The sequence below is a fragment of the Phalangium opilio genome, unplaced genomic scaffold, assembly GCF_054372755.1.
Source record: "Phalangium opilio isolate 3A_F unplaced genomic scaffold, DU_Popi_V2 ptg000038l_1, whole genome shotgun sequence".
In the NCBI taxonomy this organism is placed as follows: Eukaryota; Metazoa; Arthropoda; class Arachnida; order Opiliones; family Phalangiidae; genus Phalangium; species Phalangium opilio.
This window is the reverse complement of record NW_028324161.1, coordinates 5,124,510-5,149,947: the sequence shown is the minus strand read 5'-3', so window position 1 is coordinate 5,149,947 and position 25,438 is coordinate 5,124,510. Positions and strand designations below refer to the sequence as shown.

The window sequence follows — 25,438 nt, the reverse complement described above, 5'->3', positions numbered from 1 at the left end:
CAGTTGAAAACTGTCAGTGGAACCCCTCAATTTCTAAGAAAGATAATTGGGCAGGGAATTCAGAGAAAGGTTTTACAATAGGAAAGGAGTCGAATAGATAAAAATCTATGAACTTATCCTGAGGCTGTAATCAAAGACTAGAAAAATCTTTTCTCGTCATACTCTCGGGAAACGTTGCTTCAACTATAAGTTTATAAGATATGTTAAAGAAGTATGACACAACAGATACTTTGTAATGCTAGAGCCTTACTTAGAGCTAGTTCAACATCGAAAAGCGAGAATGACTACCGCGGTTTTACAGTCCATCTTCCTATTTAGTCTGTACTAAGCTTGCAAATCTATGACGTTTCACCAACCATTACTTCATGGCAAGCTCTCGGTAACCAGTGACAAACTTATGGAACATATCTTATGAACTTATGATACTTCCAGTGGTATTATCGAGAAGACTAAATACACAAGGGGGGGGGGCGTTGAAGACAAGTTTTGCCTTACTCTGTGATTTCAATCACCGTTTTCCTGTCGCCATAGCTTTTCAGTTTAGTATTAGAGACCTGCCACAAAGCGTCTATAAAGAGGGGTCTTATTCAGGAAAAGGGGGAGGTGTGCTAGTTGTTCTAGGGGGTAGAGGTCATTTAGTACCTTTTTTTTTGAATGGGGAGAGGGGCATATTAACTTTACCTAACTCCTAAACTGTCCTTTATCGAGGGTGGACCTACCCCTTTCTTTCAATTTCTGCGGGAACGTAGCTACCCTACCTGGGCCCGGGATCATTATTTCTAGTTGTCGACCTCAATATCGGACGCGAAATTTCAATTGCTTGAATTTGTTTTCTGTCTTAAAAATGGGACGTAGTTCTAAACCACATCCTACTAAAGTGCAAGCGCTCACGTCTAGAGTCAAACAAGGGTTCGAGCCCTGTGACCAATAACTCAGCTGATATGGAAACAGTGAAATTATGAAAAGGTAGAAGGGCCAGTCTAACGATAGCTAAGAATAACCGGGAATAAGAGATAAAAACTGACAACTTTTTATCCTGATTATCTAAGAAGAAAAAGTCCTTAAGGGCTACCCACTTTTTGAAAAAAGGTTCATCTAAAAATGTATTGAAAAAGACCAATGAAAAACACGCATATCACACCATAACAAAGTGTAGGCGAAAAAAAAGAACTAAATACACAACGATAGGCATACGATTTCCTGAATTTGACTTTTAGAAACGATACAAAATAAGTCAGTTTTTTCAATTTTGTGGCGAGTATATTTCCGAAATCCGAATCCTATGAAAAACATTAACATGTACAAAAATGGGCCAAGCCTCGCTTCGTGCCCGCTCCGCCGTAAAACGTTCTGAGATCCCATGTAGAGCCAAGTCTGCCTTTTGTTCTCATTCAATCGCCAATTGAACAATTATGTTATAAATTAAGTCCTTTTCCTAATTAATAACCAATATTCTTTGACTCTATCATTATTATACATCTTTGTTCGTATCAAAAATATCGTGACTTGGCAATCGCAGGTAAGTAATATTAAAAGGAAGTCACTAAATCGTTGCCGATTTTAAAATAATCGAAGGGATGTTCACTAAATCGTTTATGGTATAGGGGATATGTACAAATTTATAAGATGAGTCATGCTCAACTCTATGTACAAATTATATGGTGAGTTATGCATAACCCTATTTACATGTTTATTAGGTGAGTTATACATAACCTTATGTACACATTTATAAGGTAATTACCTGCGCTTGCCAAGTCACGATATTTTTGATACGAACAAAGATGTATAATAATGATAGAGTCAAAGAATATTGGTTATTAATTAGGAAAAGGACTTAATTTATAACATAATTGTTCAATTGGCGATTGAATGAGAACAAAAGGCAGACTTGGCTCTACATGGGATCTCAGAACGTTTTACGGCGGAGCGGGCACGAAGCGAGGCTTGGCCCATTTTTGTACATGTTAATGTTTTTCATAGGATCTCACTTCTTTTTGTAGACCCTCTCGTTATACTTCGGTAGTTATATTAAAAGAAGACCCTCTCGTGGTACTTCGTTTACCAATATAATCGCTAACGTTTCTCCATATTTACGCTGAATTACCCCTTTCGACCCGCAGAGAATATGCAATAAAGGTTGTACGCGATATCCTAATATAAGAATGTAGCATCAGTTACGACACATTTCTTTTAAATTACTACACCTATTAGCTTTAATATATATTTAACTTTCGGTTAACTTTGGCCCATTACGTCCTTTCATCAAGAACACACACTATTACTGTTAAAAAGACGGCAGCGCCATCTAGTTTTAAAATAAAGAACTAAAGAACAATTTTATAAAAATTTCGGGATGTTTTAATTTTTCTGTGCTTTATAAAATAAATGAAAACTAAATCCTGAATTTTAAGTTTCTATCTACCCTAGAAGTACCTTAGAATTTTGATGATCGGTGAGTGAGTGAGTGAGTGACAAAATAAGGTAAATTTCACCTGCGATATTTCGAAAAGTATATTGGGTAGGATCTTGAAATTTGGAAACTATAGCTAGAATTGACAGTCCTCGCGGCAAGCAAAATTTCAGACTTTTACCTATACCCATAGCGAAGTTACAGTGGGCTTAAAAGAGCCACGAGTTGCTTCGAGAAAAGGATGTCAGTGCTCGACTTGGCTGGGAGCACTGCCGTGCTCCCAGATTGAGATTTTCGTTTAGTTGTGTGCAACCGCACTTGTCAATATAGACAAACTAAGGCGGGCGGATACACAATTTTAAACATTATAGGAAATAATGTAGTTTGAACAAGTGCGCTTGAACATTACTATAATGCGTTCCTTATCTCAAGGGGTTATCTGTGGCTACTCTAGCGACCACCTTTGTTGTTTCATTTCCCTCCTCCTTATCTATACTGTCATCGCTGCTTGCCCGTAAATAATTCTATGACATTGACACTCGTTTACACCCCCATTTTATCCACCCCCATCGATAGTAGTTTTTTTGGGGTAATAGTTCCTACTGCAATTGAAATCTTAGAAATCCCGACTTAACTGACATCTATTGGTTTAGGCAACTTTAGCGGACCGAAGCGGTTTTAATTGAATAACTGATTTAGATTTCAACTTATACCATCCAAAATATCCAAGGATATAGGCCTATCGTTGCTTTATCAAACGCAAAAAAGCCTTCCTGTCTAACTGTTTTTTTGAATGAGTTACACGGGAAAATATTTTGATTGATGTTTTAATTAATTTTAAAATATCTTAAGTATTTAAGGCTTTAAAAACTATTTTAAGTACTTAAGAAAGGTATGAACTACTAGGAAAAAAATAAATTTTGGAGAGCTTTTAGTTTGATATAATGGCTTAAAGAATTATTTTAGTTTATTAATTGGATTTTACACTAATCCATTTGAAAATTATTTTAGGTTCTTAGGTATCGTAAGTATATTTCTATATAAAAATAAAATTCAGTGTATTTTTTAGAGCTACATAGGAAAAACATTAAGAAACTGGTGCTTTGCTAATTAATCAATATTTAATTAACTAATTAGCCAATAATATGGTTTTCATATTAGAGTATTAAAGAAATGTCCAAACTTACGAAAAAAAATCAGTTAGACTGTAATATTCTAAATCTGTAAGCACTGGACTGGATTTTAGAAGCTAAATTTTTGGTATACTTTGCCCTATACTTGCTTTTGCTTTCAAAATTTCCCTCGATTTCTTTGAATGTTAAAATAGGGGAGCGTGAAACTCTTATTGTCGACGGGTAAGAGGAATTTTTAAGGGAGGGTATATGGCTTAACCTAACTATCATAATTTCCTTCCTTTTAAGTTGACGAACGAAAAATATCACCTCACCACAATTCTCTCCCATTCACTTTCCCTTCAATGACGACCGAAAAAATTTTATACTGTCTAAGGCAGTTCTCTTTCACGACGCCGCCACCACCTTCACCGCTAACAGCAGGCCAGGTCAAACTAAGACCCACATCGTAGATGTTCATCATACGATGTGGCTAAAAAGCCAAAGTTTTCTTACCGGCAACAAGTTGAAGAGCGTAGAATTTCAAGTTGATGTTGAAGGGTTCTCCAAAAACGGAATGATTTTTCATTCGCAAAATAGGCCCTTTTATACGATGTTTTCCATGACAACAAATGGTGACTAATTTTATTATTTAAAAATTTATTGCTCTATTCTTTTTGACGACAAATGGTGATAACATTTTTTATTTCAAAATTTATTGCTTTATTATCCTTGTCGAATGGTGATAAATATTTTAATTACAAAATAAATTTAATTTCAAATTCTTTTAAACCCGCTCAGCCTAGGCTGTTTTATTGGGTTTAACTATTTATTAATGAACACCTTTGAAGTTGAAATAATAAAAATCTTAAACTTTCTTTTAAAAAAACTATTTAGCTCTTTAATTTATCAGAATCATTTAAAAATTTATTGCTTAATACAATTTTCTAGTTGACAAGAGATAATAATTTTATTAGCTAAAACTTTATTTCTTTATACAATTTTCTAGTTGACAAGAGATAATAATTTTATTAGCTAAAAGTTTATTGCTTAATACAATTTTCTAGTTGACAAGAGATAATAATTTTATGAGCTAAAAATTTATTGCTTTATACAATTTTCAAGTTGACAAGAGATTGTAATTTTATTAGCTAAATATTTATTGCTCGGTTTCGAAATTTTCTTCTTCGTCTACACTTCATTATTGTAAATTGAGAGGATATTAATTAATTTCCTATTTGATTTCGCGATTTCACCAAAGATTTCGTGATTTTTCAAAGATTTCGTGATTTCGTGTGAAAAATTTCGCGAGAAGCGTACGGGATTTCGTGTAAATATCGAACCCCTCGCTTATGGGTGTATACGAATAAATTCACGATTTCATTGTCTGGTCTCCATAAACCACTCTTCCATATTTACAATCACCTGTGTACGCTCTTCTCACTAAAGCTAGGTTCCCACTAGACCGAAAATGACGACCGAAAGCTTTAGCGCTGCAGCAAAAAATTAGTTTTACGCAGTCCTTCGACGGCAAGATTTTAGGTTGGTTCACACATACGACCGAATTCAGACCAAAAAGGGCGGTCGTCCGGTAGTCACGTGGCACGAGTTGGAATTGTTATTCGGAGCCAGAAGAACTTAAGCCTTGGCCTTTGATTTCCCATTGATGGTATCTTAATTAGGGAGCTTACTTCTACCAAATTAAGGTCAGAGATTCAAATCAGAGGTTTATTACGTACAAACACGGCAAAAGCGACTCGCGATCAAATTCGATTAGAGAATTCAGTCTCAAAAGTTCGTGACTTGCAAATGAGGCAATGGCGACTGGCGAGTTTAAAAATAAGCAAAAAACCTCAAAGCGGCGATAAAAAAAACTCCCCTATTATGACGTCAACAGAAGCTTCATCCCGAAACGAATTTTCATTGGTTATGAAAATAATTTTACGTCGTCCTCTGCGTCAAAAATAGAACACCAACAGGGTTGCCACGGCATTATCAGAACCAAATTCCCTGACTATTCTAGGTTTTCCCTGACCTTTTTCTGAGATTTTCCCTGACCTTTTTAGGCCGAGAGTGTGAATGTTTACAGCACGTTTTAAGTGTTTATGATTAAATAAACTCGATCTACATTAAGTTTTCCAATGTATTTGTTTCACCGAAATGAATAAGAAACATTTAAACTTTAAATAACAGTCCAAGAGATTTTTTAAAGGCATTAACTTGACATAAAAACCATTCTAGACAGCATTTTTAAGGATTGCTCTAGAGTTTACTCTGTCTTAAGAGATGATGAGGAGAAACTTTCAATAAAGATTTATCTCCAAAAATTTTACCCACTAAAATCAAATTCCCTGACTTTTCCCTGACCTTTTTGGCCCATTTTTAAATTCCCTGACTTTTCCAGGTTTTCCCTGACCCGTGGCAACCCTGACCAATTCTGTCCGACCGAAAGCTGTTTCGGTCGCGTTCTGCGGAAGATGTTTTGCCGCAGAGGTTTCATTGTTTCCGTCGGGTTTTCGGTCAAGTGGGAAATAAGCTTAACTCTACACAATGACAAGGGCATAAATCATTTTGCAATACCCCGTGAGGTTTCTAATGTGCTAAGGTTGTACTGCACCCAAGAACGATCTAAGGTTACACGTCGTCTCGTGTACACTATAATGTTACGAAGAGTGCCACATAAACTTGTGAACATGCCTGCCCAATTCGATACTCTCGGGATCCAGTGACCACAACACTATAAGCGGCCATTTTTAGCTTAGCATGGCGACTGGCGAGTTAAAAAAATAAACAAAAAAACCTCAAAGCGGCGATAAAAAAAACTCCCCTATTATGACGTCAACAGAAGCTTCATCCCGAAACGAATTTTCGTTGGTTATGAAAATAATTTTACGTCGTCCTCTGGCGTCAAAAATAGAACACCAATTCTGTCCGACCGAAAGCTCTTTCGGTCGCGTTCTGCGGAAGATGTTTTGCCGCAGAGGTACTTTAGCTAGATTCCCACTCGACGGAAAACACGACGGAAACACGGCAGAAAGGGGTTCGACCGAAAAATCTTTACGCCGAGCCCGATGGAATTTCCGTTCAGTCGGGCGTAAGTTGTGTTCTATTTTTTCGGTCGTCTTCGGCGTTACGCCGATGTCTCAGCCAATGAAATTATCCCACTGAAAACGTAATAAATTTCGAGAGCGCACCCACACGCGAGATCGATTGATAGCCGCCATTTTTTATTGTGGTTGACCAAGGCTTATCGGAAACACGCCACCAAGAAAGAAAAATTAAACTAACGGAAGTAAAAAGAGATATGATGTTAATAAGGAAGACTTTACCGAGGATGTTAGAAAATATCCCTTCTTGTACGATCTAAGCGACAAGGGGACAAAGATACCAATTCAGAGTGTGAAATAGATGTTGTGGAAACCACTCAAATCTGTCACGTGACCCAAAAATATCTACCGCCAAACTCAAAATTCAGTTGTAGTGTGAATGATCTACCGCCGGACGCCGGCGTAAGTTAAATTTTCTACCGTCGGCTGTGTGATTTCCGCCGGTTTTTTTCGGTCAAGTGGGAATCTAGCTTTACAAGTCCCACAATTACGCTGCCGATTTACAAGACCCATAAATACGCTGCCAGTTTTCACGTCCCCATAAATACGCTGCCAGTTTTCACGTCCCCATAATTACGCTGCCCGTTTACAAGTGCCATAATTACGGTGCCCGCTTACAAGTCCCACAATTACGCTGCCCGCTTACAAGTCCCACAATTACGCTGCCCGCTTACAAGTCCCACAATTACGCTGCCCGCTTACAAGTCCCACAATTACGCTGCCCGCTTACAAGTCCCATAATTACGCTGCCCGTTTTCACGTCTCATAATTAGGCTGCCCGTTTTCACGTCTCGTAATTACGCTGCCCGTTTTCAGGTCCCTCAATTACGCTGCTCGTTTTCGCGTCCCTCAATTACGCTGCTCGTTTTCACGTCCCATAATAACGCTGCTCGTTTTCACGCCCCATAATTACGCTGCCCGTTTTCACGTCTCATAATTACGCTGCCCGTTTTCAGGTCCCTCAATTACGCTGTTCGTTTTCGCGTCCCTCAATTACGCTGCTCGTTTTCGCGTCCCTCAATTACGCTGCTCGTTTTCGCGTCCCTTAATTACGCTGCTCGTTTTCACGTCCCATAATAACGCTGCTCGTTTTCACGTCCCATAATTACGCTGCCCGTTTTCACGTCCAATAATTACGCTGCCCCTTTTCACGTCCCATAAATACGCTGCCCGTTTACAAGTCCCATAAATACGCTGCACGTTTACACGTCCGATAATTACGCTGCTCGTTTTCACGTCCCATAATTACGCTGCTCGTTTTCACGTCCCATAATTACGCTGCTCGTTTTCACGTCCCATAATTACGCTGCTCGTTTTCACGCCCCATAATTACGTTACTCGTTTTCATGTTCCATTAGCTAGGCTAATAAGTATAATATAGAACAACTATGCGAACACAGTAATGTATGTATGAACTTGGGCCTACCTCTTTTTCTTGGTATTCTTGAAACTTCGAGTTATCTTCAGTTTGCTTTTGAAGGAGCTTTTGATAATTGGTATTAAGATCTATACTAGGAAGCTACGATTTGCTGTTTCCAGCTCTGTCGCTGGTATAGAATCATCCAAGGCCTTTTGTAAATTTAACACTTTGCTATGAGCCCTCTCCTAAAATAACCGCAGCCAATTAGCACGCTAAGGCACATTATACACACATCCTAACCCTATAACGCTTAAGTATGTGTTTATCGTTAGGGCTTATACAATAGAGCTATCTCAGTTGTGACGTCAGTGCCTAGGTAAAACCGTCATGGGCTTAGCTTTTTCAGTGGGCGGCCATGTTTGGTACCGCTTTGGCTCTAAGGGGAAATAGCATGGGTGACGTCACAATAAGGCTTCTGAGATAGCTCTATTGGCATTGTCCACCACAAAATAATTGAGCTATTGTCTACTGTGATTCTCTTTCGTGTTCGAGTAGGCGATTGTTCCTGTTTACAGCAAATGAATGACCGAGTATACACCGCCGAGTGATGCCACTCTACGATGTATACACCGCCGAGTGATGCCCATCTGGGCCATCTACGAGATGCAGCGCCAAGTAACGTCCCTCTACCAGAGAGAATTTACAATAAGGAGTGGAAACTGAGGAATATAATGTAGCTCAAAAATCACGTGATCAACAAAACTCGTCAGGTCTATTTCCAGTATGAAATTTTGTGGCCCCTCCCTCCGGGGCGGGTCTAGAATGTTGCCGGAGGGTCTCTAGGGGATATGGACACTACCATTTTAGCGGAAGGGAAACGTCGGACTAAAAATATCTCCAGATGGCGCCAGTCGCACTCGAAGTTGCGAACAATTATTGGGTAATTGTACAACCAATAGTGTTTGAGCATGGACTAACTAACGCTAGGGATTGTTCACTAACCGGGTTTCCCATGTAATGCTATCGCCAACTACATGTTCCGAATTATTCCTTGATTTCCCTCTTCATTCCCCCAATTTTTTGGACCAAAACGGATGTAGATATAGCGCCATCTCTAGGCAAAATAAATAGTTTTTGCCCAATTTAGGCAGGATTTCAGTTTTGACGTCATAGAACACGTGATATTTGGTCCAATTTTCTTATAACTTCCTGTTAGGGATAGTAGCTGCTGCTAGGGGGCGTTTGGAACATGCATGCTTTATCTTTTCGGGGGAACGAACTATCCCTAGCGTTAGTTAATCCATGGTTTGAAGGAAACTTGTTTTTACCAGGGCAATTTAAGCAACGCAGCCTTCTTGTTTGAGCTACATTGTATTTAGCACTGTCAAGGGCAAGAGCTTCCACTCCCTATTATGAATTCTCTCTGCCTCTACCCATATATGAAGGATGTGTGCTCACTGCAACTACCCTTTCGACTCATTCTTATGGAGTGCTTATAGTAACATATTTCAAATTAAATATACCTTGTATCGTAATAAATATTTCATTTTCTCCAGACTATTCAGTTCGAGGCTCAACAACTCTTTTATTTTCTGTTACGTACTATATACAATGCTTTAGCTTTACCCCATATTGACTACTGCTCATCTATTTGGACCCCTTCTGGAAAAAATGTAATGACATCGTTGCAGAAGGCCCAAAATCGGTTTACAAAATTATCACCACTATTAGAAAAACTACCAGCCGCCGACAGATTATCTAAACTAACCATCAACCCCATCCATCAAAGACACCAGATAAATGACTTGTGCCTTCTTCATGACTTTTTTAATAACAAACTAGATCTGCACTTCGATACATTTTTCACGTCTTCAGTGTATACTAGTACGCGCGGTCATCCTCATAAATTGTCTAAACCACGTGCTACAACAACCGTCCGTCAAAACCATTTTACACGCAGCATTATAAACCTATGGAATGATCTCCCAGCAGATTTAGTATCCCTTAAAGATAAGTCTTGTTTTCGAAAGGCCCTTATATTACATTACACCCAAAATACCAACACAAATTACTATTAGTTCCTACCAACTATTAAAAGTTACTGTTATTTAGCCAATAATTGTTTCAAGGCTGTGTGTTTTATTTTATTTTATTTTTTTATCTTCTTCTCTGTGTATTTTTACTTTATATACCATTTACTGTGATAACTATAACCAAATGTATACATTTCTTACTTTTATATGCAATACCTGTGATAATTATAACCATTTGTATTACAAGGCGGTCTTCAAAAGTCAACCTATGACTTTATGTACCATCATTAGATCACTTTCTGATGCAGCGGAAACTTCAAGTCTCCTCGATAAAAACTTGACTCTACAAACAAGCTGTGAATCTTTCAACGCAGCTTCAGCCAAGGCTTTTTTCATTTCATCTTCATCTTTTTCAAGTGTTAATATAAGATTCTGTCAATTGTAATTTCGATAACAATATTAGGCGACCTTTAATTGCCTTCATAAAGAACCGAAAAAACTCGCAATTAGTCGAACTATAACGAAACAATTTTCACTTAAGTTAATAGAACCATACTGAAACAATTTTCAATTAATCGAGCTATATTGAAACAATATTCAATCAATCGAACAATTTTCAATTAATCAAACTATACTGAAACAATAGTCAAGCCACCGCCTCCTATATGTAATCCAAGCCCGTGCACGGTGAAATATTTAGGGGGGACTTTATGTTGTATATGAATGGCATTTTATCCCAATAGGTGGCGGGATTTATCCGAGATTCGAAATAATGGTTGTGTTCGCACAATACATTTTCTTCGACTAGTTGGACAACCTTGACTAAAGTGATATAAGTATTTGATTATATTTCTCATATCATGATGATTAATTTGAAATAATCCAAGATTAAATTAAGTACATAGTAGGGGAAAATCTTGAAATTGAATGGGAAAAATTTGGAATTTGAGATGCAAATTAGATGAGGAAATAGGATTTTAATATTAAAATCATATGAATTATAGGAAAGTGATTAGGAAATAAGATTTAAATATTAAAATCATATGAATTATAGGAAAGTGATTAGGGAAATTATAGGATTATTGATTAGTAAATTATAGGATTATTGATTAGTAAATTATAGGATTATTGATTAGTAAATTATAGGATTATTGATTAGCAAATTATAGGATTATTGATTAGCAAATTATAGGATTATTGATTAGTAAATTATAGGATTATTGATTAGTAAATTATAGGATTATTGATTAGTAAATTATAGGATTATTGATTAGTAAATTATAGGATTATTGATTAGCAAATTATAGGATTATTGATTAGCAAATTATAGGATTATTGATTAGTAAATTATAGGATTATTGATTAGTAAATTATAGGATTATTGATAAGTAAATTATAGGATTATTGATTAGTAAATTATAGGATTATTGATTAGTAAATTATAGGATTATTGATTAGTAAATTATAGGATTATTGATTAGTAAATTATAGGATTATTGATTAGTAAATTATATCTAAATACAGGATAATCTAGGAAAACCAAGATAAACAAATGAACTAATTGCGTACAATTTCACCCTTGAATTTGAAAACTGTAGTTTAACAACGGTGGGTTAACTTTAAAGTGAATAAATTCCCTCATTAAGCGAAGAAAATTAAACAAAGTAAACTAAAATTTGAAATGGAAAACTTAATATAGGAACATGTTTAATTCTTTTAGCAGTTTTCATCTGAAATATCAAAGATCTCCAACCTAGCATAGACAGGAATTAACCAATTCAAAAAGAGGAAAATAACGGTCGTTTTCAAAATCTCTTACGTCACGCCGTGACGTAAAAGCTATAGTTAATCGCGCCTCTAGCGGTAGAGACTGGCGAATTAAAAATCCACTTCTGGAAATTTTTTTGGGTCGGCGAACGGTCTTGGATTAGGAGATGGTGGTCAAGCAATCGAACTATACTGAAACAATAGCCAAGCAATTAGTGGTCGGCATTTGGATAGGATAATATCTGTTTGTTTTATCTTTATTCATAATTTGAAATTATCCACGTGAAGTCTATGATTAATGCAATGTAATCACGAATAATTATCTCATTATAATTCATGAATAACTGATTAACCAAAATTCTGTGGATTATTTTGTCCAAACGCCGACCACTACAAGCAACCGAACAATTTTCAATTAATCGAACTATTTTAGTAACGCTATTTCCATACCTCAAAAGCCTCCAATCTCGTTTTCAAAGTATCGCGGACTTGCATTTCTCTCTCACATTCTTCAACCCAAGTCCGCTTTTCACTGTGAAATTTCTCCCATTCAGACAGGATGTTTCTATAAAGTAATGGCACACTAGCAGTGTTGTGCGACTGGTGAGTTGGGCTTGCACTTACTTCACCTTCACTCATGTCTACATCAGATCTGTTGCTTATTTCCTGCAATGAATACATAGTTCACAATGTGTTCACCCTTGCGAAAAGAGTTTCATTCATGTAAAAACATAGTAACACATTTCATTCGTGTAAAAAACATAGTAACACATTTCATTCATGTAAAAACATAGTAACACATTTCATTCATGTAAAAACATAGTAACACATTTCATTCGTGTAAAAAACATAGTAACACATTTCATTCATGTAAAAACATAGTAACACATTTCATTCATGTAAAAACATAGTAACACATTTCATTCATGTTAAAAACATAGTAACACATTTCATTCATGTAAAAACATAGTAACACATTTCATTCGTGTAAAAAACATAGTAACACATTTCATTCATGTAAAAACATAGTAACACATTTCATTCATGTAAAAACATAGTAACACATTTCATTCGTGTAAAAACATAGTAACACATTTCATTCATGTAAAAACATAGTAACACATTTCATTCATGTAAAAACATAGTAACACATTTCATTCATGTTAAAAACATAGTAACACATTTCATTCATGTAAAAACATAGTAACACATTTCATTCGTGTAAAAAACATAGTAACACATTTCATTCATGTAAAAACATAGTAACACATTTCATTCATGTAAAAACATAGTAACACATTTCATTCATGTAAAAACATAGTAACACATTTCATTCGTGTAAAAACATAGTAACACATTTCATTCATGTAAAAACATAGTAACACATTTCATTCATGTAAAAACATAGTAACACATTTCATTCATGTTAAAAACATAGTAACACATTTCATTCATGTAAAAACATAGTAACACATTTCATTCGTGTAAAAAACATAGTAACACATTTCATTCATGTAAAAACATAGTAACACATTTCATTCATGTAAAAACATAGTAACACATTTCATTCGTGTAAAAACATAGTAACACATTTCATTCATGTAAAAACATAGTAACACATTTCATTCATATAAAAACATAGTAACACATTTCATTCGTGTAAAAAACATAGTAACACATTTCATTCATGTAAAAACATAGTAACACATTTCATTCATGTAAAAACATAGTAACACATTTCATTCATGTTAAAAACATAGTAACACATTTCATTCATGTAAAAACATAGTAACACATTTCATTCGTGTAAAAAACATAGTAACACATTTCATTCATGTAAAAACATAGTAACACATTTCATTCATGTAAAAACATAGTAACACATTTCATTCATGTAAAAACATAGTAACACATTTCATTCGTGTAAAAAACATAGTAACACATTTCATTCATGTAAAAACATAGTAACACATTTCATTCATGTAAAAACATAGTAACACATTTCATTCATGTTAAAAACATAGTAACACATTTCATTCATGTAAAAACATAGTAACACATTTCATTCGTGTAAAAAACATAGTAACACATTTCATTCATGTAAAAACATAGTAACACATTTCATTCATGTAAAAACATAGTAACACATTTCATTCATGTAAAAACATAGTAACACATTTCATTCGTGTAAAAAACATAGTAACACATTTCATTCATGTAAAAACATAGTAACACATTTCATTCATGTAAAAACATAGTAACACATTTCATTCGTGTAAAAACATAGTAACACATTTCATTCATGTAAAAACATAGTAACACATTTCATTCATATAAAAACATAGTAACACATTTCATTCGTGTAAAAAACATAGTAACACATTTCATTCATGTAAAAACATAGTAACACATTTCATTCATGTAAAAACATAGTAACACATTTCATTCATGTTAAAAACATAGTAACACATTTCATTCATGTAAAAACATAGTAACACATTTCATTCGTGTAAAAAACATAGTAACACATTTCATTCATGTAAAAACATAGTAACACATTTCATTCATGTAAAAACATAGTAACACATTTCATTCGTGTAAAAACATAGTAACACATTTCATTCGTGTAAAAACATAGTAACACATTTCATTCATGTAAAAACATAGTAACACATTTCATTCATGTAAAAACATAGTAACACATTTCATTCGTGTAAAAACATAGTAACACATTTCATTCGTGTAAAAACATAGTAACACATTTCATTCATGTAAAAACATAGTAACACATTTCATTCATGTAAAAACATAGTAACACATTTCATTCATGTAAAAACATAGTAACACATTTCATTCGTGTAAAAACATAGTAACACATTTCATTCATGTAAAAACATAGTAACACATTTCATTCGTGTAAAAACATAGTAACACATTTCATTCGTGTAAAAACATAGTAACACATTTCATTCGTGTAAAAACATAGTAACACATTTCATTCATGTAAAAACATAGTAACACATTTCATTCATGTAAAAACATAGTAACACATTTCATTCGTGTAAAAACATAGAAACACATTTCATTCGTGTAAAAACATAGTAACACATTTCATTCGTGTAAAAACATAGTAACACATTTCATTCGTGTAAAAACATAGTAACACATTTCATTCGTGTAAAAAACATAGTAATTAACACATTAATTCATTCTATAAACATACAAATACTAATTATTTATGTCGAAGTCATTTGATTATATTTGTTTCAGCACGTTTAAACAATTAGTAGACTAATATCACTTAATTAGTGAATATGGTTCGTCGGACGGTTATAAGGAAGTACGCAATTTTATACAGGGTGTTTCAAAAAGGGGGGTAGGACCAAAGTGCAGTGGAATTTGAGTCAAAAATATTCTATGACGTTTTACCCTAAGGGCAAGATAACTGCTTTACGATGACCCCTTTAAATTAAGAAACTAATTTAAGTAAGAGGTCATCGGCAAAGTGTCATAGAACATTTTTGACTCAAAATGGCCCAGAGAACTAACTCACTGTACTTCGGTCCTACCACCCTATTTAAAACACTTGTATATTCTAAAAGGAAAAACAGACTTCTTACCGATTCAGATCTAAGTGGAGAAGATGGCAATTTATCACTAGCTTTGGAAACACTAATTTTATCAGATTTCACGTCTGCGTGAATTTCAGATGCCTCAGATAATCTGCTGTTGGTTGGACTAAACGGGCTATTACCCATTGTTCGTAACTGTAAAATTAAAATTGCTTCTATAGAATTAAACTACCTTTTTAAAGGGAAAGCGAATTCACAATTTCATATCATATTTTAACACGAAACTTTCAAGTCTCTACTTTCAAAATATCAAGTTTTTAATATAATTGAACCAAAGTTTCCATTTTTAAAATCCATTGGAAAATCACGAAAACTCAGTTTCGATATATCAATAATTTTGTCTTGTCGAGCTTGTTCGCCCGTTTTATGACATCAGGAAAAAAATAGCGCGGGAATCCTATACGCGTCTCGAGCTTCTCGCCAGACTAAACTCTGGGTCTGATAGCGGAGAGAGTGCGGTCCGTGACATTTAGGCGCCGCCACTTAGGCGCTGGTTATTTAGGCGCCGTCATTTAGCCGCCGAGACAATTAGGCGCCGTGACATTTAGGCGCCGTGACATTTAGACGCCGTGACATTTAGGCGCCGTGACATTTAGGCTCCGCGACATTTAGACGCCGTGACATTTAGGCGCCGTGACATTTAGGCTCCGCGACATTTAGGCGTCGAGACATTTACGTGCCAATAATTTTTACATTATTTCTTCAAAAATCAGTAATGACCTCTCAATTTGGCAACCCTTGTATTGTTCCTGTGCGTCCCTGCATGACTATGTTCGCAATCCCCATTAAAGGACACGAAAACATACTTGTTTTTACAAAACAATCCTAAAATAATAAAAAAAAACATAACCTAACCTAACCTAAGTTGGGAAGTCAATGAAAATAAACAACAATAATTTGTTAAAGGCATATTATTTTGGGAAGTCAAAGAAGATAAACAATAATTTGGAAAAGGCATATTATTCTGGGAAATCAATGATGATAAACAACAATATCTTGGAAAAGGCATATTATTTTGGGAAGTCAATGAAGATAAAAAACATGGTTGAACTCTGATGTCAGTTGAATAGAAAGAATATAAGCCTAGAAGTACTTGTCATGTTCCTTTATTAAATATCCTTAATCTTTCGCGAAAATTTTACGGCAATGTCGCGGCGCCTAATTGTCGCGGCGCCTAAATGTCTCGGTGCCAAATTGTCGCGGAGCCTAAATGTCTCGGTGCCAAATTGTCGCGGAGCCTAAATGTCGCGGCGCCTAACTGTCCCGGCGCCTAAGTGGCGGTGCCTAAATGACCGGCGTCTAAATGTCGGCGCCCAAATGTCCCGTTCTGGAGAGAGTGGCACCAACTCGCGTGAAAAATATATCTGAGACGTCAGCCAACGGGAAACGTTTTAGCCTTTCATGAAAAGTGGATATCAAATCATTTCATACGAAGCATCTTCAAATGCATATTGCCAAATAATAATTAGAAATGGGAGAATTAAAATCTTGATATTTTTGAATTCACGGAAATTAATTCTATCTTTTGTTATATAAATCAGAGGTTTTTCAAACGAAGCTTCTCATTCCCTGCAAGTACTTACCTTGTCTTCTGCCTTATTTAGCTTATTCATTGAACTAATGGCTTGTTGCCGGATAATTTTCAGTTCACCACGCAAGGCCTCATTCTGTCCTTGAAGCTGATCAACTTGACATTTTAAGATCCAAATTGGATCGTAACAACCCGCGATTTCCCTAACTTCAATCGCGGCAACCAGCTGCTCGAGGGTTGGACATTTTAATACGACATCAGCTTTGCCTAATTGGGTTGAAAGTCACCGACTTGAAAAACTTAAAAACAACGGAAAAATCATGGTTAATTACCATCTTCCTCTTTCAAGGCTTCTAAAATTTCTTTCATGCCCATGAAAAGGCTTTTATTTTCTCTTTCGAAATTTATAAGTTGGATTCTCAGGTCTCCATTTTCTAGACGAACTTTCTCAATGGTTTCTAAAATACTGTCAAGTTCATCCCTCTAACAATATTAAATAAAAAGAATTAGTTTCATAATTGTTCCCTAGGAGGTGCAGAAAAGGTGACATATTGTGGGAGCCCTCCATTACTAAAATATTGGATGATTAAAAGGTAGACATTGCATGAATTCCAAGTGATTGTTGCCAAGTACATGTCGTTTTACGTGACACCACGTGTCAATGACTATCACGTGTATTTGAGAGGTATTTCATTTGTGAATATCGGCTCTCTCTCTCTCTCTAAAGTGTCACGTTATATTGCCTTTCCTACTTCGTGGGTGAATCTAGCATCACTAGCATATGCCCATGGATATGTGCATTCCTGATGGGGTGAATAACATCCAAGAATCACGTCAAGGCCAAGTCTATACTGTTTGGTAATAGCTCAGTAGTAACGCAGAAACTACTATACACGTGTGTTGGGTTGTTTACAGCAAATGTCAGAGGAACACCCCACCCCTAACAACTTGGCTAACCTTCTATACACCAGATTTGCCTTGCCAAAGGCAGGAACCAATCAGAATTGGTCCAAAAGGGAAAAGCTAAAACTATTCTTTGCTAAGCTTAAACTCCACCCCTTGACTATGGGAGCGTCTAGTGGTATTTGTTTAAATTAAACCACAGCCGAGACTTGCTACCCACTGGCCTAGACAGTCAAAGAGTGAGATTCTTTATCAAATCATTATTGTTGTAAAGTTGACAGGGAAAAATATGGTATCCTGGCCGCCTAGTCATTAGACTGTTCAAGATTTTTACATGACCAAAATATGCAGTATTAATACAATTTTAATTAAACTAATTTCAAACTTTCCAAGTAAAATATGGGCCTTTAAGTTTGAGCCTCATACGTATTGATTATAAATATTCTCACAATTAAGGGGGAAGGGCAGTTCAAAGTGCACGTTTGCCATGTGATAAGTTCTAACCAATGAGATAGATTATATCAGAAGTGAGATGAGACCAGAAGTACTGAGCTAACCAAATTCTTCACTCGGCGAAAGTGAATATTCATGATAAGACACCAACGGTTGGCCCTCTGGTAGCGGTTTTATGAGTGTTCCCCCAAAAACGTGAGACGCTCGCGGTGGTAGACGGCCGAAATAGATTCAAGCACCCGCGTCCGTGTTCGGCCGCTTTAGGTTGAGGGTAAGGGGGTAGGAAATGTTTTTGGAACTCGACCAATTTTTCTCTCTAGTGTAGGCGCGAGCGAAGCGGCATAAATTCCTCAAATTTGTTCACTAGTGCCAGGATCTACTATCAATGCTAGAGCCCTTCACTTCGAGTCTCATCTTACTTCTGCTTGGATGTATAGGGTCTTTGAGCGTGACGTCAAGTTACCTTCCCCCTTTCCTCTCCCCTTGCCGGCTGCCCGCTCTGGCCACGTTAGAACGCCATGTTGACATCCCCTTAAAACCGGTTTTTGCCCCTTATTTCTTCCCCCTTTTCACTCTCGCGGAAACACCCTATTAAACCTTGAGTCACAACGTGGGAACGGTGGGATCTCGAGATCGACAGTTCGCGATGCACTTTTTGTCGAGCATGAATATTTATCAAATGCGGGTGGCGCCACCTATTAATTACTCGAAGAACTATTTTATTACCGTCTGCTGCTACAATCTGTGTAACAATCTGTCAAGATAGTTTTTTAAACATGTTAAATAAAATACGCGAGTTAAATAATAAAAACTCCAGTCCTTTTTAATCTAATAAATTGATGAAATAAAAATCACAACGATGTTTCTGATTGCAAATAAGCGAGTAAAAGTTGTAATTAGTTCTGCTACAGGCTCACAGGTGGCGCTGTCACATTTTGATAAACGTGCTTGATAAAAACAGTGTGTATCGCGGTAAGCCGATTTGAGTTGTAACTCTATCTTTCTCATTGGTTCTACCCTAGTTCTGCCCTCATTTCTCCCGTTGTGGATGTAAGAATTACTGTTGCCACTCTGAAAAGTGTGTACAATATGTCCCCCTTTTAGCCCTCCCAGATAGATTGCAAATAAACAGTTAAAAAGCTTTTCAAGGAGTCAATAAATTAACTTTGAAACGAAAATAGACTAAGTTTATCTATACTAAAACAGTCATAGCAAAAAAAATGCATATAATGCTTGATAAATTTAGATTTAAGCCAAACTTACATCATAAGAAGCTTCAATTTTATTGTTATTATCCGACACTTCTTGACTCTTAGATTTTTTAGTTTTGTTGGTATCTTCAGATACAGTTAAACTACTATTAAATAAATTTAGATCAAAATGTATTTAAAAATTTAAAAACTAAATCTCCCATAAACAAAGTAATCAAATTACCTTTTGGCTGAATTGCGCTTCATTTTGTGAAGTTCGGTTCGAAGATCAACATTCTCTCCTTCGAGCGCATCAACCTTAACAAACAAGAAGCTTATGTTATTTGAAACTAGATAAGCTTCACGGTGTTGTCCGAGTGGTTTAAGGGAATGAAATTGGAAGTTTTCTGTCTATTTAGACTCTAAAGATGCCTATCAATTCCAATACAACAATTAATGCTTAGTTAGGAATTATTCATGAAGCGCTAAAATGATACAGGTGTAGAATAGGACCTTCATAACTAGGCTAGGCGTTTTGCACCCAAATTTGAGGAACTTTATCAAACCTAATCTAATTTTTTCATCAGGTAAATTATCAATTCAAATTTTGGGGAAAATAAAATTACAATCCTGTTGGTAATTTATTTTTTATTTTCACGTGTATGTAGTCTATTAAACCACGTTGAATTGTGATCACTTTATGCCTAGTTTAGGTGCTTTAAACAGCGCGATTTAGTGGGAAACTGAGGCAAAACTATTAAAATAGGGAGTTTTTATAGTATCTGGCAGTTTAGCACACTTAATTTTACCAGGGATAGATTTAATTTTAGAAGTAGGAATGGAGAACGGTTAGTATTTACTTCAGTCCGACTCATAGGCCCCCAGTATAGAGCCCCTTCCTCCAACACGTAACGAAACTTTTTAATCATCTTATTGGCTCACTTAAACTACGTTTTGATGACGTAAACCTTTTTTACCCTTGTCGCTATGACCCACCTTTTCTTTTATATCCCCCGGTCCCATGGAAGGGGGTCCGGGACTTTGACGCGCCTAGATCACTCTGTTCTCCATTCCTACTTCTAAAATTAAATCTATCCCTGGTTCTACTCAGAAGGGTTTTGAGTCTGAGCGTTGTTAAATTACCATTGTATACGGTATGACGTAAATCGGTAATTTACGGCGTTATTTGGTAAGGTACCAGTTAATTGCAGCTTTTGATAAAATTTACCTTTTCCTGCAGTGTCTGAGCAACTGTTAGTATTTTCTGAGAACCGGACTTCCTAAAACTCTTCGAGTCATATTTCCTCGGACTGATATTTAACTTTTCTCTCAAGCGAACATTTTTTTCGACTACTTCGCCCAACTTAAAATCCGAATCGTTAATTTGTTGAGTCAGTTCTTCAATCTGTCTGCAAAATTAGTAACAAAAGATTTAAGTCAACCCAATGTATGATAATACCATAACCATAACTAAGTCATGCTACAAGGCGACACCATCATGACGTCATCACCCTGTCAAACAGTAGGATGTGCACTTATTTCATTTTCCATTTACAAAAACTATTTTCTATTTTGAAATAAAAAACTGACAGATGGCGTTGCAAGTGGGCTCAAAAATATATCAATAAAATGAATAGGGCGAAATAAATCCCACATATGTGATTCGTCAATTGCGCATTTAAAGAGAAAACTAATATCATAACATGCATATAAGCAAAAACGTATTAACGTAATAAGAGACTTGGATCGTAGCTTTAGGCTCTGGTACCATCATCGCGTACTTCATAGAGAAAATTCGTCTGCTTATATTTTGGCTCCACCCACAAACTTTGTATATAGCGACTTCTAGTGGTCAAAAATGTCATTATCTTTATTTTGTTGGTTAAAAATTCGTCCAGAAATTGCGCCAGTGGCAAAAAACAAAGCGGACAACAACTCCCGATTTAGTGGATTTAAGTTTTAAAGTTAATAATATATTAAATTGTATGCTAGTTTCATTAAGTAGGTATGTGGTTTTTCTAGCTTTGTACTAAAATTATTATTTAAGTACAATTATAAGTTATTATTATTTATTTTCCTTATAGAGTATCCATCTTTAAAGCCCAAAATATAAGAGAATAAGGCCGATAGATGGCGAGCGCGAGTTTTGAAATTATAATCAAAACATTCAAAGTAGTCGGGACGGGTAGGGAATTAGCTAGAGTCAAAGTTCTTACTACATTAATCGGTTTTTGGTAAAGTGATATTTATTTAAGTGGCTTCTTTTGCATAAAAATTGGCTTTGAAAAACTGGCTCTTTCAATAGCGTTTTTCAAGCTATTCAACAGGAATTTAACAAAATATTTCATACTTATTTCTAATTCTGATCTGATTTTTGCACTCCTTAATCTCCATAACTGCTTCCGACAAACCATATTCCCCCTATAAAATGTATATAACAAAACCAAAGCAATTATCAGTTTCAACTATCAAAATTGTTAACCTAAGATACAGTGTGCTCCAAAAAGGGAGCTAGGACTGAAAGGTTGTGGTTCTATGGATGATTTGGGTCGAAAATGTTCTATATAAGTCATAAGTAGTGTGTTTCACGGATAACCCCTTAAATTAAAGTATGAAAATGAAAGAATGCTAATTTAATGCATTTACTCTGCTTTGAATTGTAAACGTTGGCCCTTAAGCCAAAATGTCATGGAACATTTTTGACTCAAAATCGCCCACAGAACCCACTGTACCAAGAAGGGATTTATATAAGAAGGCATAAGTCGCTAGATTTTACGCTTCAACTCTTATGCCGGTGTCAGTGGACAAGTAAGCCCCACCCCTTTCATGCCAGTAATTGCTCTGCGCTTTCCTATTGGATCCCGCGAGGATACGTCATGGGTCATGCAGACGCGAATGACCTATTCCGACTAGAGAAAAAACGAAGCCCACGCAAAGTAAACAGAAAATTGAGGCTACCCGCAAATATGACTATGACATAATCAAAGGACATCCCCATATCTCTAGTAGAACCAGAGTTATGAGCCTCCAAAGTATAGTGTAATGTTAATCCTATGGAGGGTATGTTTATGAACATTTTGTTTAATTACTCGGCCCCTGTTTGACGCAAAGTTCCCTGATTTCCCTGAATTTTACTAAAAATTCGAGATTTCCCTGAGGCTTTTGTCGACTATTTATTTCCCTGATTTTTCCCGGTTTTCCAGGTTTGTAAGAACCCTGATCATTGATGGATTTTGAATATGCGTCTCTACGTGAAAATCTTTCTATAATTATTTCTAAATCGAATCAATTGTACTATACTTATGATTTCGTGAGTTCCAATAAGCAAACCAAGGCTTAACGAAAAGGTAAAAGAGATAGTTGGTGGGTAAAATATTAACTCCGGCCTCCGTTTCCACCCCATTGAAGGGGGGATTGTCGACTACCACGCGAGCACCGGACGCTATGCCTTCTTATATAAATCACTTCTTGACTGTACTTCTTTCCTTTTACACTTTTTGTAACACCCTGTATAAACTGTACCATTTCGTATAGTCTCATCCTGCCTAAGGTATCACTGAGTTCTTGATCCTTCATCTTCCACTCCTCTTCTACAACTTTGAGTTTATTCCTTAATTTCTCCAATGCCAGATTTTTCTCCCGTATTTCATTTTGACTTTGGATCATGGCGCCGAGTCGGCTTCCGGGACTAAGTGGAGCCGATTCTTCATTCTTGTTAAGCCTTAACTCTTCCAGGAGTTTGCTATTTTCTGCCAGATCTCGCGTAGCCAATTGCAATTGCTCTTTCAAAACTTCTATCTGCGCGTCACGATCTTCGACAACCTGATTACACGTTTTGAGCCATTGAAGGATTAATTTTTAAATGTATGCGCGGGAATAGAAACGTACCTTTTTCAATGTCTGTGATTCTGAAACATTCATACTACCAAGATTGAATTCCGACTGAAGTTTGGAAATTAACTGTTGCTGCCTTAAAATTTCTTCTTCTTTGCTCATTAGTACAGTCTGCAAAACAATGAAGGATAAGAATGCTTAAATGTGCTAACAGTCTTGAACGAAACTGTGCTCAACAACATTTTTTTAACATCAGATGACTTGCTAATCAATCAGCTTTCATGACAAATTATTTCCATGAGAGCCATTTCAGTAATACGGTTTTTAGCGGGGGTGTGCGGGTACCCGAAACATATTTTTTAGAACCCAAACGGGTACCCGAGTCCCAATTTTAAGCCTTTGCCAATACACGCCGAGTTTGACAAAATCCCCACGGGTCCAGTTCATGACGTTACCGCGCATGTTTTAATACTTCTGCCTTTCATGATTAAATGATTTCATTAGTAAAAAGTTATTGATTTTTATTGTTTAATGAATGACTCAGCTTTGAAATCTAGCTTTTAATTGGACTGTAAGGAAAAACAAAGACCCGAATTGGACCCGAAATCAAATTTTGGGGATTTTGCAGGACCCGAGGACCCGACGGGTAATTGAAAATTGGACCCGATACCCGCGGTTAAAATTTTCAATTACCCGAAGTTTACCCGACACCCAAAAATCTGCACCCGCACAGCCCTGGTTTTCAGAATGGCTCATCCAAGAAAATTGATTGTACCTAAGACCATTTAACGCAGATGGACTGTAATGGAAATACAGTGCGTGATTTTTTTTAGGGCAGCACCTCTCTAGCGCCACGCCGCGACCAATATTGGAAACGTTTTGGGAATCTCCCGCTAGGGGCGACGACAGACGATGCCATTGGAAGAGCAGGGTTTTTTAGCTTATCATTTTAGTCCATCTGTGTATAATGGTCCTAAATTGTACCTTCATTCCTTTTCAATAAGACCCCCTTTCCCTGATAGGCCCTTCCGAAATGGTTTCGAGGCTTGGGGCAACTTGCTTTGAAGGTCCCGTCACGCGCATATTAAGTTGATAAATGCGAGGTTATTGGCGTGATAATCTGCGCTAACGATTTTGGTAGGGTTGGCTACAGCAAAGAATTGCATTGCATTGACTTGAGGAAAACTGCCATTGGATCCCAGGATTCCTTTAGGTTTTTATTTCAGAAAGGTCTATACAACTAACAAACTAATTGTTTGAATTCCATAACGGTTTTTTGTGTTGTGTCTCGTGCATTATGGGTAGGAGGTGTTCTCAGTTATTAACTGGTTAAATAAGTGGCGCAACATTCAACAGGACTTAACAAGGAGAAGTAGAGCAGGTGAAATTACTAACCAATAGGAAGCTAGAAGCCGTACGTGATCTACTGTACCCCATAGATGTCGCTCCATCGCTCACACCCAATTCATCCCATTTTAATACAGGGTTCGTACGAAATTTCTACATTGAAAATCCCTGACTTTTCCAGGTTATCCCTGACCAAATTTTGCCTATATCCCGGACCATTTTAACATGTTCACCAGAGACCACTTCATCACTCCTGGCTCATATTTAGCAATGCATGAAGAATGGGTTGATATACCAAACAAAATCCCTAACATATCGCTGACTTTTTAGGAAAATGTTTTAAATCCCTCACTTATCCCTGATTTTTCCCCTATTTTCCATATCCCTGACTTATCCAGGTTCCGCACGAACCCTGTAATAAGCACCTCGAATGAGCCTATTCCTGATATGTATTTTCCCGTCTATTCCGGATTACTCTGTTCTCCATCCCTACTTCTAAAATTAAATCTATCCCTGATATTACATAAATTGAGTTTACCTTCCATTCTTGAACTCTGCGACTGACAGTCTCCATAATTTCGTCATCAACTTCTCCTTTTTGAGAAAGTTGACTTTTCAAGTCTTCAATCTAAGATTTGAAATGACTTAACACTGATTCAGGTAAAATTAATAATTATAGTTAAATGAAATAATGACCTCACTGGCAAGGAGCATTTTCTGTTCCATTAAGAGTTTTAATTGAGATTCGCTATCATCATA

General features: G+C 36.3%; 2 protein-coding genes across 2 annotated transcripts in view; both read right to left on the bottom strand.

Moving 5' to 3' along the window:
• Positions 1–25,438, bottom strand: part of LOC149682772 (centrosomal protein of 290 kDa-like) — a 147,058-nt gene that overhangs the window by 65,196 nt on the left and 56,424 nt on the right. The window lies entirely within an intron of this gene.
• On the bottom strand, positions 10,284–25,438 carry LOC149682777 (centrosomal protein of 290 kDa-like). The gene is made up of 11 exons (XM_089834344.1): positions 25,376–25,438; positions 25,218–25,307; positions 23,387–23,503; positions 23,021–23,320; positions 21,849–21,919; positions 20,727–20,907; positions 17,285–17,435; positions 17,005–17,219; positions 15,410–15,556; positions 12,240–12,455; positions 10,284–10,454 (listed from the first exon to the last, which is right to left on the bottom strand). The coding sequence occupies exons 1-11, from the start codon at positions 25,403–25,405 to the stop codon at positions 10,284–10,286; spliced, it is 1,689 nt and encodes a 562-aa protein (XP_089690470.1). The 5' UTR covers positions 25,406–25,438.

Excerpts from the sequence above, each read along its gene's own strand:
- LOC149682777 (XM_089834344.1), bottom strand. The coding sequence starts at position 25,405 with ATGGAACAGAAAATGCTCCTTGCCAGTGAG. Across the intron at positions 21,920-23,020 it reads GGATGAGACTATACGAAATG|GGGGAATATGGTTTGTCGGA; the intron begins GTACAGTTTATA and ends TACATTTTATAG. Across the intron at positions 15,557-17,004 it reads TAAATAAGGCAGAAGACAAG|TTACGAACAATGGGTAATAG; the intron begins GTAAGTACTTGC and ends TTAATTTTACAG.